Below are 17903 nucleotides of genomic sequence, written 5' to 3' on the forward strand. Positions count from 1 at the left end.
AATCGTTTATTTTGTAGTACTTATTTGCAAATTTGGTAGGGAAGTAACATTATAAATTAAATTTTGTACGTATACAAATAAAATTTTAGTAAATATTTGTGTAATAATTTATTTGGGTCCACTTATTCGTTTAAAAGTTATTTAAGTACTTAAAATTGCAGTAAAATAAGATCATTTTCATTACATACATAAGTCATTATAAGCATAATTTTTTTTTGCTTCTTGTTTCAGAGCCAAAAATTAAATATTCACGATCAAATTTTTTTGTATGATTTAAGAAAAAAACTTTAAAAAGCGCCTGCAATTTTTAAATTTCGACTATTAACTTTTAACTAGTAAATCATCCTTAATTAGAAGTGGTCATTATTGACACTGTTTTTTATTTTTTAATAACGTTTCAATGCCAGTTAGTGTCTTTCTCGATTCTTAAGATTTTAAATTGAATTATGGTCAGTGTCCTGGTCGATCTTTTCGTCTGCTAGATTAGGAAATAAGACCAAATTGGCATTGGGCAACAAAATTATCCCACAAGTCGTTCTAGAGTTAAGTAAGTCTACTTTGATCTCTCTTCACAATTTGCTACAGTTTTTTCTAACCTAACCTAACCCAACAATTTATTTTATATAAATAAATGATTTTATAACAAAATATTAACTTGTAAACAAAACTAATTTTTTACATTTATTTTTGGTGGTCATATTACTATCCCTTTTTCTCTTCAACTCATTGTGCAAGTGTTGTTAATCTTTATAAATAATTTATAATATAATAAATATTTTGTAATTTTAAATCTGAAATTTAATGAACAACATTTTAATAAATGTAACTGTTAAGTTCTAATTAAAAATATTAATTATTAAAGTTATTGTATAAAATATAAATAGATAGCCATATTATCTGCACTTTCTCTATTATATATTTTTTGATATTCAGGACAAATGCAAAATAATTATTTTCCAGTATCTAGTGTAATTTTCTGTGAAGGGACGCATAATGATTAAACAGAGAACATAGAAATAGAATATAAAAATAATTGGTAATAAAGTGAAAAGTTAAACACATGTCTATGATCTTATAATTTTTGTTTTTAATTGTTGAATCAATTATTGAAGTGACATTCCAGATATTACATGCATTCTATATATTATTGGCATCAATTTCCAAATGCTTTCTATTTCTAATATTAGATGATATTCTAATATTAGATAACAGACTATTAATTCAAAATAACTCAAATCAATGCTCCAATGTCTCATAAAATTATATAAATGGAAAATATCTTTAATCGTATCAATTCGAGTAACAATCCAAAAATTTAATAAGTAATGAAGTATAACATTGTAATTTATTTGTAATTTATTGTAATACTCATGTTAAAAAAATTGATATTTTATATTTATGAAAATTTTTATAAGCAGTTTTGCACTTTAGATTTTATAATTTTTCGAAGAAAATAAAATCTAAAGTGCAAAACTGCTTATAAAAATTTTCATAAATATAAAATTTAAAATTTTAAAATATAAAAATAAGAAATTGTAAAAATCTCAAAATTTACATATAAAAAATTTTTTTTAAAGATGTAGGCCGATATTCATAGTCGATTCTAATTTTAAGACTGTTTTAAGTAATGTCTTAAGATAGTAATATGGCTCTGTGATAGATCCATGACATCTTAAGAAAGTACTTAAGATAATAAATATAAAACTTGATTGAATACCGGCCGTAGACTTTCTCAACATTTTTGAAAAATGTTCTAATTTGTATTTCAAAAATCTAAAAAATTTTCTGTGAAATTATAAAATTATATAGAAATTTAAAAAATTATGTGAAGAATTTTAAGGAAAATTTTACTATATTTAGCAAAATGCCCTTATACATAAGACTCCAAATCATAAGCTCACACAATTATAAGATATAAATTACATAATTTATAAATTCACACGTCTCCATATGCTTTGTCTCATTTTTTATTACCGCATAGCAAATATTATTTGTTTAAAGTAAAGAAAAGAATAGAAATACAAATAAAAAATTAAATTTTGAATTGACTTTACATCTTATTTATGTTGTATACCTTTACATTTAATTTTAACATAAAGTGAAGATTGTCTATTTTTATCTGCAGCAGATCTTGGTACTGAATATAATTTTTCTATTAATTTAATATTCTTAGTTTAGATAAACTGTGCGTCGACAACTTTGTCAGTCTTGAAACACAAAAAGTACTAAGATGTAAATACTTTGTAATTTATAAGCTTTAATATAGAGCTTTATATATTTTTATGAATATATTTATAAAATTTTTTATGTAAAACAATCAGAGGAATAAATAAAGTATACTTTGATATTATTTTGGAATTATTTTTTATTTTTATCATCTTTACAGTCCATTGTGACTGTTTGATTATTTAATTTAAAATCTATTGGTTTATCATATCCCATTATACGAATATAATGACTAGAGTCATGGAAAAAGCTTTGTTCTAAAAATAATGGGGTATTCTTTATAACACAATTTGTAAACATTCCAGTGACATCTGGCACTACTACATCCTGCGGTGTAAATGTGAGCTAGGACATATAAATGATACGTTATACATGGAATACAAAATTATGTTACAAAGAAATTTTGTGTTATGTATAAAATTTTAATACCTGTTTTGTTCGAGCAAACAAGCTATAAGTGTTTGCAATGTATTTATCTTCTTTTGCATCATAATATAGATGCGTCACATATTTTTTCGTTATCATATGTATTAATAAGGGAGTGGTTATAGCAAAAAATCCAATGCATGCAAATATTCCTAAAACAACTCCTATGTTATCATTCTCCACAGCCTTTGTGTAAAGAATCGGCTGAATCATCAAGCCTCCACATGAGGTTAATAATGAAAAAAGCTTGAGAGCTTTAATTTGTCTTGCTAAAGGTCCATAATAAATTTCAGTTTTATCTATATTTTTCTGATACCCTTGGAGGACTGAATTTATATTATGAAAGAACTTTACATCATGTGGTGAAGAATATTTCTATAAAATATAAATTTCTTTAATATCACAGACATTTCAATAGTTGTGATTCATTTTGATCTTCATTAAATATGAAAATTTACTCTAACCTTAAAATTGTAATCGTTATGTGTGATACAAGTCAGACCAAATTTTAAATGATTAAAATCTTTTAAAAAAAGCTTTTTTTGGTTAAATACATACATTCGTAACATAAAGGTCATATTTAACAATACTTATATATAACAATTTACTTTTTAATTCTTCAAGTTTAAGGGTTGATTGTCAAGTTTAATGGGAAGCTTAAGCCGGTTCTACAATACGTCGTTTGTCGCAATGCAGCCGACGGTCCAATGATGAGAGAATTTCATTTTTGGAAAAGAAATTCTTTCATTGGACCATCGGCTGCGTACCGATATACAATAATATACGACTGCGACACTTAACATGAGTGAAATACATATACATATATTATAATATATATAAAATTTTTAATAAAACAAATATTTGTATATAGTCGTGAGGCTGTTAATAAATAAAAAAATTAGAAACAAATGCCTATATGAGCCAAAACGCGGATTGTAAATCAATACGATTAAAATAATTAGTTGCAATAAAAACAAAACAAATTACAAAATTTAAAAATTAATTAATATTATACATAAGTCAATGTCATATAAATTAAAATTTAACTTTAGTTTTCATTCGTTTTTCAGTCTGTAAATACCATCCAGATTTTCGAAATTATCTCTTTTTTAATTAGTTCTCGTTTTGTTACTATGACCATCACGACCTACGGTCATCTCGCGTCGTTTTAAGGTGTTTTCATCCATCAGCGCCTCTATGTACACAAAATGTGCACATTAAACTATGTAGTCAAATATCTATGAATCCCGTAGGTAATATGCATGACTTTTTGGGTCTCTTCTATGCCATGTCTACGTTTATTTGGTTCTATTTCATGCTATACCCGTAAATTTTACAATTATATACATTCATATTTTAAATCTGTTTTATGCAAATGTGCATAATCGTATTCTATAAATGTGCGAAACCACATATACATGATATAAATTCAATTAATTGAATTGATAAAAATTCACTCACCGATTGCTGTCGCTGCTCTTGCTGCTGATGCTGCTGCTGCTGCTACTGCTACTGCTACATTCCTTTTCCGGAATACCGAGTCGCTCCATGGATGCTGCTTTCTGCTGACATCATCCTGCTATTCTCGAACCACACATTAATAACGATCGCCCGATACTTTAATCGGCACTCCCGATATGACGGATAATATATCACACACGAGTAAAACGTAAACTGCGCGCGAGAATTTCACTTGACGCGACCGTTACATTTGAAAAAATACGTGAAAGTACGGCTCGTCTGATTGGCAGCGATCAAAAAAGAAAATATGGCAAAAAAGTGATACGATGCGTGACGTCCACTTCGTGGAAACGCAGGCTGAGGAAACCGTTTGAATGAAAACTACGCGCCGAGATACAACGAACGGAGACACATTCGTTTCGAGAATTTCGTATGCTCGCACGACGATTAGTAGCACTTCACTTAATTAGCACTTGCGATGTTCTACCGAACGTATCCCCTTCGAGCAAACACTTCACTTGAAACCGAAGGCACGATGCCGCGATTTGCACATGGATACGACCTCTGTTAGGTACGATCTCACATGGCTCGCGAGTCGTCTGTTAGCGCGACGGCACTCTCAACAGTCTCGACACAACACCGTACCTGCGCACAATGAATTCTGAAGACGCGAGACACGCACGAAGTCGACAGAAAGTCCGATGCGTCCGACCGGCGCTGGAGCGCGGAGCAACATGGCGGCGGCAGCGGCGTACATACGTGACTCGGCGCTACTCGGCGCAGGCGCGGCGAGTCAACCGCCTAGCAACGCCGAGTGGCGCCGACTAGCGCCGAGTACCGCCGAGTCTGCCTGCAGTCACGTACGCCACTCCAGCGCCGGTCAGACGCTCTGTCGACTCCGTGCGTGTTCAGAATTGAATTGTGCGGTGTTGTGCAGGTATGGTGTGTTGTTGTGTTAGACGAGCCGTCCTTTTCACGTTTTTTCAAATGTAACGGTCGCGCCAAGTGAAATTCTCGCGCGCGGTTTACGTTTTACTTGTGTGTGATATATTATCCGTAACATCGGGAGTGCCGAATAAAGTATCGGGCGATCGTTATTAATGTGCGGTTCGAGAATAGCAGGATGATGTCAGCAGAAAGCGGCATTCATGGAGCGATTCGGAAAAGGAATGTAGCAGTAACAGCAGCAGCAGCAGCATCAGCAGCAGGAGCAGCGACAGCAATCGGTGAGTGAATTTTTATCAAATCAATTAATTGAATTTATATCATGTATATGTGGTATTGCACATTTATAGAACACGATTATGCACATTTGCATAAAACAGATTTAAAATGCATACAATTGTAAAATTTACGGGTATAGCATGAAACAGAACCAAATAAACGTAGACATAGCATAGAAGAGACCCAAAGTCATGCATATTACCTACGGGATTTTCATAGATATTTGACTACATAGTTCAATGTGCACATTTTGTGCACATAGAGGCGCTGATGAAAACATCTTAAAACGACGCGATGACCGCTCTCAGGTCAGGTTCCTCTCTGCTATGACTATTATTTTTTACATCAAATAAAAATTTTGCAAAACAAAGAAACTAATATATCATAAAATCAATGTTTTAGAAGATAATAATTGATTTTTATTCTTTGTTTATTAGATAAGATCTCTCCTTGAAAAAATGTGACTAATTTGTTACGAAAAATAATAATAATTAAATGACATCTTTAACATTTTGACCTAGTTTGCTACCAGGGTGAAAATTGCGACTTATTATTACCCAAAGTTAACCGAAGGGCGAGGACGAGGACGCAAAGTACCTTGTTCTCGACAGTCTTCGATCGATGAGTTCGAGGCCTTTACATGCTTTACAACACACGTACGTTTAGTGCGATTCACGTGTTCAAGTCAGTTCAAGCGTTCGCATAATACGCTATATATACATTTTTCATGAAATTTACTTGAATTTACTTATAAGAGATTTGTCACCCTTCGGATAATCTATAAACGTTTAATTTAATACTTCTGAAATTCGAGTGTTATGCCTCGTAACTTACGGCTGGATTTAATATGTTCTTAATAATCTTCGTGTGTTTCATTGTTTGGATGCTAATCAGGTAAGAATCGATGCGCTATCATCGGCTCTCTGAATAAAGATTTATGATTAATATCTCTGAATAAAGACTTGATCATATAAAACATCATCGTTATCGTGACAAGAGCAATAAATTCATGAATTTATTTATATCATTTATATAAGGTTAGAAAATCTTCAATACCGACTGTGAGATTGATCATCGTATTGACCAATCATGGAAGAGCGTTTTCTAGAATGCCAACTTAGGTTACGAATGGTACAGTTTACAGAATTCCACGTATGGAATGCACTACGTAAGATATTTGGAGTTGGAAAGCTTTCGTCGGTTAATAAAAGAGCTGTAAAGTTCTAATCAGTTAGGAACTTATAAACGGAATAGAAATAATTGGGGCAGTGCGTTGATAGAACTAGTCTGTGGAACCAGAGATCCCGAATTCAAATATACCTAACGTTCCTCTAAATTTTTCTGTCTCACAACTATATTTTTCGAGAGGTGTGGAGCAAATAAATTTATGATTTCAAAATAAATTAGTAAATATATTTTCACTATTAACGATATTGCTGACGATGTAATTGTGGATAAACTCTCAAGCATTCCAATGCTAATTAGTAATAAGTTTAGTACAACTTTTATCACCAAAATTTTTATTTGTATTTAAAATAACATTTAATAAGTTTTGTTTATATTTAAATATTGTTGGTTCAAGCATCTCTTAGAATAATCTATAAAAGAATTTTAAGTAAAAAGATCTTGATTATGTGGGTGTGTTATGTAAAAAAAATTAGTACTACTCTCGGATTAGTGTTACACGCAATCAATAAAATAATCATTATACTTTAGTTATTCAAAAGTGTAGTGATAAACATTAAAAGTTTTTAATATTTAAGATCCAATTCCATAACTTAGTTTAACCAATATTGTGATAAAAAACATTGAAAGTTTTTAACATTTAAGGCTCAGTTGCATAACTTATTTTAACCAGAGTTTAATTAACATTGTCTAATAAGAGAATTTGCTTCATACAAACATTTATCTATTGAACATGGTTGGTTAAATTTCAGTTAAATTAAGCTGTAGAAGTAGACTCAAGAATTGTATTGTAAATTACTATATATGTATCGCTTTATGAAATCTTTAAACGTGTCATTATATTTATATAGATACAAAAATATCAGATACATTTGAATGATAAAATTAAAGATGAAGGATACTTAAAGAATTTTTTTTTTTCAAGAATGGACAATGTATCAACTAGTACAGACAAGAAGAAAAACAAAATGACAAGACAACTTGCTTCAAGTACTGAACGTAAGGCATCTGGATGCAATTGGGAGACATACAAGACTTTGTTTTCTAAGGCAAAGACAGAAGAAAGCACCACAGAGAAAAATGTCTCACAAAACAGGCATTCAAAACTCAGAAAAGTATACACCACTCCACTTTGTGTGGTAAATGTGCTTGTAATATTATTTTAGACATAAAAGTTATTAATTCTCTAGAGTCAGTATCGTCTTATTGTCATTAAAAAGCTTCTTGATTTTACTGATTTTACTCAAAATATCTTGTAAATGTGGAATCTATTTTATTTTTTATGTAGTGATTTTTTGGTAAGAAGCTGTATTCCAGTGGTCAATGTTATATACAATTAAAAAAAATTTTAAATATAAAACTTGTTTGCACCAATCAACTTTAATTTCAGTTTAATTTACTTTCTGTTCCTTTTTAATTTTTCGAATTAGATAAAGATAGCAAGTTAAACTGAGTTAATAAATATACAAATCGAAGTAAGTTGATCTACATTGGACCTAAACTGCATAGATTCCGAATTTACCATTATATTCTTATAAAAACTCTATGGAAAGTGAATGTTATAAATAAGCTGGCCGCTAGAGGATTGATTAGTAAATTACATTTCTTGACACATATTTGCCGTTTGCAGAAGGATTCACAGAAAGAAAACGACAAACATGATGCTGTTCAAAGCAATCCCGCCAAGTATAAAGAGAGCAAAACTCTGACAAAGCAGCTCGCCATGGACTGCGAAATGGTCGGGATCGGCGATGGTACGGAGAGCATGCTTGCCCGAGTGTCAATTGTAAATAAATACGGCGACTGCGTGTATGATAAGTACGTCAAACCGAGAGAGAAGGTCGTGGATTACAGAACGGCGGTCAGCGGTATTCGACCAGAGCACATACAGAGCGGGGAGAGCTTCAACGTCGTACAGAGGGAAGTAGCGGATATCTTAAAGAGTCGAATTCTAGTGGGCCACGCGTTGAAGCACGATCTCAATGTGCTGTACCTATCGCATCCGCGAAGATACTGGCGGGACACCTCGAGGTATAAGCCCTTTCGTCAAATATCTAAGGGAAACACTCCCAGCTTGAAGAAGCTCGCGTACGAGTTATTAGGCAGAGAGATACAAGTGGGCGAGCACAATTCCGTGGAGGACGCGAAGGCGGCGATGCAATTGTATATGTTGTATAAAAATAAGTGGGAATCGGAAAGGAAACATCGATAAATGTTGGATCTTTATGGACGATATTACATTTGCAAGATCTTTCATCTTTCCAAGTCTTTCACGAAACATTAGTCTATGTTCTCAACTCACTTTTATAGATAAATGTATCTTCAAGTATAGTTTGCGTTACATTTACTAGAATCGTAATAGAATTGTAATCGCAATAAATTTTTATTTATCGATGAAGATGAGTTGATAATATGGGTTAATGTGTATCCATAAACATAAAAAAAATTAAATCATTGGCCTATACTCTCAAATCACTTTCATCAATAAATGCATTTGTATTTTTGAGATTCTACAGTATATGTAACATAAATTACATACTTAAAAATACATTTATTGATAAGAGTGATTTAAAAATATGGATTATTTATCACATATAAGTAAGAATATAAAATCTTAGAATGTAGAATCTTTAAAGAATACACATTTATTATGTAAGATTATAAAGATTATAAAGATAATTTTAATATACTAAAGATAATAAACATAATTTTCTTACATGAAAAAATTTTATAATGATCTTTTATTAAGAAGAATGTGTTCGTTTTTCTTCCACTCATAATGATTATTATGAGTTGAAAGGAAAAAATATCAAATATAAAATGACAATATTTTTAAACCAAGATTTAGAATTTTTTAATATTATTGTTATCAACAATTATATTATTATTATAATGTTGAAATAAAAATATTTTAGTAAAATTTGAGATTAATTTTTTAAAAGATTTTAGATTCTTGTTTATACAGTGAGGCAAGGACTGTTGATTTGATATCTTTTTTCTGCATACGTAACAAAAAGAAAAACAAGAGAAAGATCTGTTTATTTTATCTAAATTTTTTGTATAGTCTTTTTTTTTCTTTTTCTCGCCACCGTGAAAAGAAAAAGAAAAAAGAATCGTGCAAGTAATTTAATTAAAAAGAACAGGCCTAAGCTTGTACGAAACTCAAGAACAATATAGTACAAGCTTCACCATTTGTACTTTCACCATTTGTACTTTTACTATTATACAACCATAACTACTGTTATTTAATTAGGCTGTATTTAATAAGTTGTAACAAAAAATATTTTATTCTAATTAATAAAATTGAGATACATATATTTTATTGTAAGGTAAACACCTTCATATTACATAGTATAATTTTAATTGAGATTAATATCTTTTCTTAATATTTCTTCTTTATAGTCTTTATAGACAGATTTTTGAGAAATAAATTGAAAGCTAATTGGCATCGAGCAGTGTGTTAATCATCACATTCAGGGATAGTAAAACTTATAAAAGAGGTTGAAGGTCGAGCTCCGCGTTTATTTGCGCGGGATATACGACAACTTTATCGATATCAGCCTTGTATTTCCCCCTTTCTTTAAAGATCGCTTAACACTCCATTCAGTCATTTTGTTTTTCTCTTCAGTTGTGACTACATATGTATCACGTACTGCACTGGATCTCTTTCTGATGCTCACATTTTGTATTTTTCCATTGGTGAGTGACTAGATCGTGTTTTATCAAAACTTTATCTTAAATTTGATTAATATATCACACAAGTCTTGTCTTATCGAATCTTACGCGCGTTCTACTTGTGCATATGTGACGGGTATATCTAACGTGGATGTTAATCGTATTTTCAAAATTTGATTCGAGGTTCAATCGACGTGAAAATTTTAATTAGTAATAAATGTTTATGCAATATTTGAACAAAATTATATATAAATTAATTAATACACTTTTTCTCAACACGTAATAAAAGTGTGTGAACATAAAAACGAATACTCGACTTTCGATTGGACCTGTTGCACCTTTCACAAGTCTAGCAGGTTTGCCCGAAGCCGTAGATAATCGTCGTAATCGAGTTCGACAAGAAAAATTGCATAAATGAATCGCATGTTTATGCAGTAGTGCATTAATTTTTGATTAAGTACATTGGGAAAATTGCAAAACGGTAGACTTTTTTCCTTTTAGTTTAATTCACGAGAGATGATGCACTTATTTTATTCTCAATAAAAAATTGTTTTTAATGAAATACAAATATGCAATAGTGTTTGGTAACGGGTAAAAAATTTTAAAAACAATTCTAGAGAAATAAAATAAAAATCAAAACTAACAAAATTATGATGTAGGTTTTGTTTCTTAATTATAAATATTCACGTAAGAATGCCTAAAGCACATAAATATTTGGACATTATAATTAAAAGACGAAATCTTCACCAAAAATTCGTTATTTTTGATTTTGTAATTTTGAATATTTATATTAAATATTTATATAAAAAGTGTCTAGAATATAAATATTTAAATATTTATAATTTTTAAATGAAGTCATAATTGCAATTTTGTTATTTTGCCTTTTCTTATTTTACCTTCTAGAACTATTCCTTAAATTTTCTCTCACTTGCTGTCAAAAATCCTGTATAATTAAGGTATAAGTCGGGAGAAGATACTAGTTGAGAAAAGAAGTTACTTTGATTATAGTTTCTTCATAAATTAGAAGTTAGCTATTTAGATTGCATATAAGTATATGCTAGACTATTGAGAAGCTATGGTTGTTAAAGGGAATTCTGATGCCAAGAGTCGATGAAAATTTGTAAGAATACAAAAGATAGTGTACACATGAAATGTGCTCTTTATAATATTTGCTAATATTGATAATTACTATACGCTTTGTGATTTGATGTCTACTTTTAAACCAAGTAACTGTTACAATTTTAAGTTAGTTTAGAGCTATGTTTCATGGCAATCACACATGACTTTTCCAGAACTAAATAATTTTTTTTCTAAAATTCTGAATTATTAAAACTTTATTTATTTAATTTGTATAAATAAATAAAGGCCTTAAGAATATTTTACTTTTAAAATATAAAAACAAGGAATTGTTTTTTATTGATTTTATTAATTTTCTATGTTTCTATTCTATTTTTTATATGTATATAGACATCTTATATACATAATTATATATTTCTGTTTGATTATGTATATTTTTATCATTGATATAGAAAATATATGTAATTGTTAATAGAAAGACTCGTCATCAGCATTAACATTTTATGACCGATTAGCAATAATATTTTAATTAAAACAAATATAATAAGATAACAGTTTCTCTTTCACAAATCCCGTTACAAGTAAATAGATAATTTTTATCATTCTCTCCCGCTCAGAGTATGTTTATCTATCAGCTTATGTGTTTAACTATCTTTCATTTAGTAAAGAAAATGTAAAAAGAATAATGAATATTAATTGAGAGAATATTAATTTAAATGTAAAAAATTAAAATTTAAAATTATGAAATAATTATTTTTTAAATAAGGCAACGTATTTGTTTCTTTATTTTTGTAGATAACACTTTTAGCTTTTTTCATTTTAAATTTTACCTTGTTTAAAAAATAATTATTTTTTAAATAAGGTAAAATTAAAATTTACAAATATAAAGAAACGAATTTCTTTATTTTTATAGATAACACTTTTAGCTTTTTTAATTTTAAATTTAAAAAATTAAAATTTAAAATTAAGAAATTACTTTTTAAATGAGGCAACGTATTCATTTCTTTATTTTTATAGATAACACTTAGCTTTTTTAATTTTAAATTTTAATTTTTAAAATTTAAAATTAAGAAATAATTACTTTTTAAATAAGGCAACGTATTCGTTCCTTTATTTTTGTAGATAACTTTTAGCTTTTTTAATTTTAAATTTTAAAAATTAAAATTTAAAATTAAGAAATAATTATTTTTTAAATAAGGCAACATTATTCGTTTCTTTATTTTTTGTAGATAACACTTTTAGCTTTTTTAATTTTAAATTTTAAAAATTTAAATTTAAAATTAAGAAATAATTGTTTTTTAAATAAGGCAACGTATTTGTTTCTTTATTTTGGTAGATAACATTTTTAAAAAAAGTTAAAAGTGTTATCTACAAAAATAAAAGAAACGAATACGTTATATTCTTAAAGAACTTATTATAATCAGCTCACAAAGTGCTCATTTAGGTGGCGCATAAGATCATAATACGAGCACCTTGACACCTCTTTTGGAAAATTGAACAAGTCATAAAAATTTATGTAATTTATAAAGAGCTACTATAAGATGTCTCCTTGCTGTCTGGGAAGATATCTTGTAGAGATCTTTCATTTAGATATCTTTGACGTGTCTAATTCGAAAATTTTTAAGATATCTTTTAAGATATGTCTTTTAGATATCTTTTAGATATCTTTTAGAAATACTATGAAGATATCTTCAACAAAATCTTCTTAGATATCTTTTAGAAAGGTCTTGAAGACATCTTGAATAAGATGTCTTTTCGATTTCTACAAGATATCGATGTTTACTGGGTAATTATATCTTTTTTTTTTAATTCCTTAATTTTAGTATCACCAAACACATGAAATTTTAATTGTACAAAAACACATGAGATTAGTTAATTTTATCAATTTTCTTTGTTTTTTATTTTATCGAGCATTTCATGATTACTTTGACCTCTGAGCAGCCCAATTATTCCTTCAATTCTTATCAAAGAAATATTTCCTTTGATAGAATGATAAAAGTAAGCGCGGTAAGTCCAGGATACTTGTGTATTACAAAATAAATATTATGTTTTGTTAACTGTGAAATAGGTTGCTGATATAGCATTTTCGTTAAAAGTGCCAACGAGGATTCCTCGTGTTCTGTGAAGCTTAAACGGATAACAACTGCGCAATCATGAGAATCGTCGTAATCGGCGCCGGAGCCGCGGGACTCGCTGCACTACACAATTGCGTTTCCGGTACTTACGGCGATCAGGTGGTGTGCTACGAAAAAACAGATCAAATCGGCGGAACCTGGGTCTATCGGGAGGAAACAGGTTTCGATAGATATGGTTTACCGATTCACACCAGCACGTACAAGAGTCTCAGGTACGGCGCGTATTCCTTGCAGACAATTAACTTTCGTTTTCTCAAAAATTTTTTATTCCGCATAGAAAAAGCACATAATAAATTAATAATAAATATATCGTGATTAATCTTTTAATCTTAAATTTGAAAAAAATCACTATATTAATCAATGAGCAAATAAAAAACCGAGCCTGTCAATGAACAAATAAAAACGATCTAGTATAACATTTTTTAATTAAAAAAATATTTTAATTTATAAATGTATGAAAATTAAAATTATCCATTAATTTGCAATTTATTATTTTCAAGTTATTTTAATATTCTTTTTTAAACGTGACTATATTGCTGATTATTCAGCAGGTATCTTAACTGCACAAGTTATCTTTTAAGACATCAGTCTTATTTCTATATTTTATATTAATGAGAATACAATGTCATCTAGAACTGATTTATCTATTCTAGAACTAATTTACCTAAGGAAGTAATGGGCTATCCAGATTTTCCGATACCGGAAGGACCCGACAGCTACTTGTCGCGCACGGAGATACTACATTTTCTGAACGCGTATTGTGATCATTTTGCGTTACGTCCTTATATTCGGGTAAGTGTATTCAACTATATTAGGGAGTAATGACACAAAATAGTATCTGCATTAAATATAATGACTACATTTTATTTATTAAACTTGAGTTCTTACACACTATTAAATAATATTATTTGTAATAATATTAATTAATAAGTACCGTTACATTAATTATAATTATTATCACTAATTAAGTATTAATTAATAGTAATGATGTATTAATTATTAATTTATCATAGCAAAGGAAGCCAATAGTGGGATCAGCTTAATGTAAAGCAGCATCTCTTATGTTTGAAACTAAAATATTGCACTGTTTTATTAATACTGATAAAACATGATCTATTTAGATAATAAAAAAAATAACTCATAGTTTATATACTCGGCATAGTTTATATATAGCTTTCTTTACATAAAATCTACTGAAAATGTCTAATTTTTATATAGTCGTGTTATTATTACGTTGGAACAGCATAAAGTATTTGTCGACAAAAAAGTTTTAAAAATGTTTTAAACTGCGAAAAAGTTTTACATAAATTTAATAAAAGTTAATACAGTTTGATAAAAACATTATTAAATGATATTAATAAGAAATTAATAAAAGTTTATTTTTTTAAGAACTAAAAATTTAATTTGGATGGACAATATAAAATTGATATGAATTATATTGACAATATAAATTACATTGACGATATAAAATCATAATATGTAATTTTAATGTCTTTATATGAATAAGACTATATAAATATCCATATTACATTATATAAAGTCTTTTATTAAATGTTTACATATTTTTATTCTTTTCAAAATATTTTTTACATATTCTTTATATGTTTTTATTATTTTGTTGTTCTTTATTAAATATTTCTTTATAATTATTATAGCTAGAAATCCGTAAATGTTATGTCGTAAACATTCTAGTTGCTGCATCATGTACAGCTGGTGGAGCCGGTTGCGGGAGACCGGAAGTGGTCGGTCAAGGTCAGGGACTTGCAGAGGGACACGGTCGCGATTGAGCTATTTGATGCAGTCATGGTATGCAACGGCCACTACTTCCAACCTATGATCCCGAATATACCTGGCCAGAATATCTTCGTAGGCAAACAGATACACAGCCATGATTACAGAGTTCCCGAGCTGTTCGACGGCAAGAACGTTGTCGTCCTAGGAGCTGGTCCTTCCGGTATATATGACACCGGTTATAAGCGAAATCGCGCATTTATTTCTTGAATAAGATTTATTTTCTTTTTCGCAATTCCAGCAATTTCAGTTATTGATGTTCTTCTTTTGTAATTGTAATCCTCGAATTTTTTTCTAGTTCTATTAACGTGTCGTGGTGTCAATAGAAAACATTTTATTTGTGAATATCTAGTTTTGGAAACGTGAATGACTGGAGCGAACTGAATGCTCATGTGGACGAAAGTATCTGCGGCGATTTTAAAAGCACTTTTCTGTTCCTCGGTAGGTATGGATTTGGCGTTGGAGATATCCAAGAATGCGAATCGCGTGATTCTGAGTCATCACCTGACTGAAACCATTGCCACCGTGTTCCCCGAGAATGTCGTGCAGGTAAAAGCGCACAAGCCCAAGAAAGAAAATAATAAAAGTCACACGCGAAGAGGTACTTTTTAGCGGCCGTGACGTTTTTCTTTTTTAGAAAGCTGACGTAGTAGAATTGACGGAATGCGAAGCGGTTTTTGCGGATGGGACAAGGGAGCAGGTCGATGTCGTCTTCTATTGTACAGGTAGAGATCTCCCGTCCTTATAGTAATTGTTATGGAATATTGTCTTGTTATAATTAAACTGACAACCGTTTAAATTTCTTTCCTGCAAAAAGGCTACGAGTACAGTTTTCCTTTTCTCGCCGAGTCTTGTGGGGTCCGAGTGGACTCCAACATGGTCACGCCCCTTTGGAAGCATCTGGTGTCCATAGAGAACCCTACTCTGGCTCTGATTGGTCTTCCATTTTACGTTTGCGCCTTTAGTATGTTCGATTTGCAGGTACGAAGCTTTTTGCTATTCACCTCTCTAAAATTTACAAATCAAAATATTATGACACGTATGTCTCTTCTTTTTAGAATATATTCCCTGTTAAACGGTTAATATTTACTTAAGGGTAGGAGATTCTACTAGAAATCTCCTTGGTTCTCCCTAATTAGGAATTGTCAGAGCTGGGCAGTATTAGTTAAAAAATTAAAATTGAAATTAAATAAGAAAGAATAACTTAGTAACTTTTAACTCAGTTAATTTTTAACTTTAACTAGTTATTTTTAAGCATAAATTTTTTCTTTCAATGTAAAAAATTTAAACAAATGTTTAGCTTCTAAGAAATAAAGGGGTGTCGCTTCAAGTGGCCTATGCCAGTATTAGCGACCTTTCTCTACTTGAACATGTGACACATATATTCTTAACTTACCTAGTCCTGCGTCAGACAGGCAGGCCGTACAAAGGCCATACACAATCCATTTTAGACACGCGACATTCCAAGCTCGCGAAGCATCCGGAGCGAACATGAGATTGTCTCCGCGAGTGTAGCTGAAAGGAAATAAGGAACACGGTCGCGCGCACGATCGCGAAAAAAAATGTTAGAAAGTCACCGTCGCGCATCCGCCGTCAACCGGCCGGCCGGCCGGTCGGCCGGCGCGCGGCGTGACTATGCGCCATCGCCGGTAAATGGCAATGCAATTACTTGCAATTTCAAGGTGCGATTCGTCCTACGACACTGGCACGGCGAGAGACAGTTTCCCGCGCGAGCGGATATGCTGCGCTCCGAGGCGGAGGAGGCCGCGAGACGCGCCGAGAAAGGTTTGCAGAAGAAGCACTTTCACATGATGGGCCCGGAGCAAGGTCACTATTACGACGACCTGGCGAACGTCGCGGGGGTCACGCCGCTGCCGGCTGTGCTGACGAAGCTCCACAACGAGAGCAGCATGCGTTTCGTGAACGACCTCGTGCACTATCGACAGGACCGCTACAGGATCATCGACGATTACAATTTCGTTCAGCTTTAACAGTGGACACACATTAAATGTTACTTCACGAGGATTTCATAATTTTTAAGCATACATTTTTTGTTTTATTCAATATATTTTTGTCTTCAAATATTTGTGTATTCAAAATTATAAAAAAGAAATGTTACATCTATTCTTGTTTAATTATTAATCAACCCTTTTTCTTTTTCATGTGTAAAGTATTAAATAGAAATCTCTCTACGAAATATTTCTTTTGTAGCCAAGGGGCTCATTCGGCGCATCTAAATAAATATTTGGTTCCTACTAAATATCCATGTTGATTAAAATATTTCTTTAATTCTTTAAAATAAATATTTTATTTAAGAAATTATTGCTAGGAACTAGTAAATATGTTTCAACGATCCCTCAAAGAAATAATTTTCTTAGAGTAATTTTTTCTCAGTGTATCGAAAATATGTATTAAAAATATTAACTATTATAAAATATTTACTATATTAAAAAAAAAATTCTAATATATGTTCCAGCGGTGTCGAGTTCAAATACAATAAACTTAATAATAAATAATATTATAAAAGAGATTTCTCTATTATTTATTACTATTTCCGAGTAATATATTTTTTAAAAAATAATAAAAATTATCATCACGGTCCAAAAAATGCTGTTACTCTTTTGAACTTCCCGCACTTGCGCGGTCACGTGACTCGGGACGCGCGCGCGCGCTTGACGTCAGTACATGGTACTGCGGCTGCGT

General features: G+C 30.6%; 3 protein-coding genes across 7 annotated transcripts; 2 read left to right on the top strand and 1 right to left on the bottom strand.

The window, feature by feature from the left end:
- Positions 1-2347: 2347 nt before the first annotated feature.
- LOC105835793 (transmembrane protein 70 homolog, mitochondrial) lies at positions 2348-3430 on the bottom strand. The gene is made up of 3 exons (XM_012679345.3): positions 3117-3430; positions 2656-3027; positions 2348-2571 (listed from the first exon to the last, which is right to left on the bottom strand). The coding sequence occupies exons 1-3, from the start codon at positions 3228-3230 to the stop codon at positions 2359-2361; spliced, it is 699 nt and encodes a 232-aa protein (XP_012534799.1). The 5' UTR covers positions 3231-3430; the 3' UTR covers positions 2348-2358.
- A 2401-nt stretch (positions 3431-5831) lies between these two features.
- LOC105828608 (RNA exonuclease 4) lies at positions 5832-9544 on the top strand. Of its 3 annotated transcripts, XM_036283945.1 has the most exons (4): positions 5832-6231; positions 6375-6505; positions 7448-7661; positions 8153-9544. In XM_036283945.1, the coding sequence occupies exons 2-4, from the start codon at positions 6492-6494 to the stop codon at positions 8732-8734; spliced, it is 810 nt and encodes a 269-aa protein (XP_036139838.1). In that variant the 5' UTR covers positions 5832-6231; positions 6375-6491; the 3' UTR covers positions 8735-9544. The 3 variants fall into 3 exon arrangements, with proteins under 3 accessions (XP_036139838.1, XP_012522502.1, XP_012522504.1); XM_012667048.3 differs by lacking the exon at positions 6375-6505 and having other exon boundaries at positions 5836-6231; XM_012667050.3 differs by lacking the exons at positions 5832-6231; positions 6375-6505 and adding an exon at positions 6512-6705.
- A 425-nt stretch (positions 9545-9969) lies between these two features.
- LOC105828606 (senecionine N-oxygenase) lies at positions 9970-17324 on the top strand. Of its 3 annotated transcripts, none has more exons than XM_012667044.2 (8): positions 9970-10221; positions 13343-13621; positions 14063-14201; positions 15102-15363; positions 15646-15749; positions 15838-15925; positions 16018-16181; positions 16883-17324. In XM_012667044.2, the coding sequence occupies exons 2-8, from the start codon at positions 13428-13430 to the stop codon at positions 17189-17191; spliced, it is 1260 nt and encodes a 419-aa protein (XP_012522498.1). In that variant the 5' UTR covers positions 9970-10221; positions 13343-13427; the 3' UTR covers positions 17192-17324. The 3 variants fall into 3 exon arrangements, with proteins under 3 accessions (XP_012522498.1, XP_012522500.1, XP_012522499.1); XM_012667046.2 differs by having other exon boundaries at positions 13371-13621; XM_012667045.2 differs by lacking the exon at positions 9970-10221 and adding an exon at positions 10228-10553.
- Positions 17325-17903: the final 579 nt, after the last annotated feature.

Source organism: Monomorium pharaonis, chromosome 3 (genome assembly GCF_013373865.1).
Source record: "Monomorium pharaonis isolate MP-MQ-018 chromosome 3, ASM1337386v2, whole genome shotgun sequence".
NCBI classification, from domain to species: Eukaryota; Metazoa; Arthropoda; class Insecta; order Hymenoptera; family Formicidae; genus Monomorium; species Monomorium pharaonis.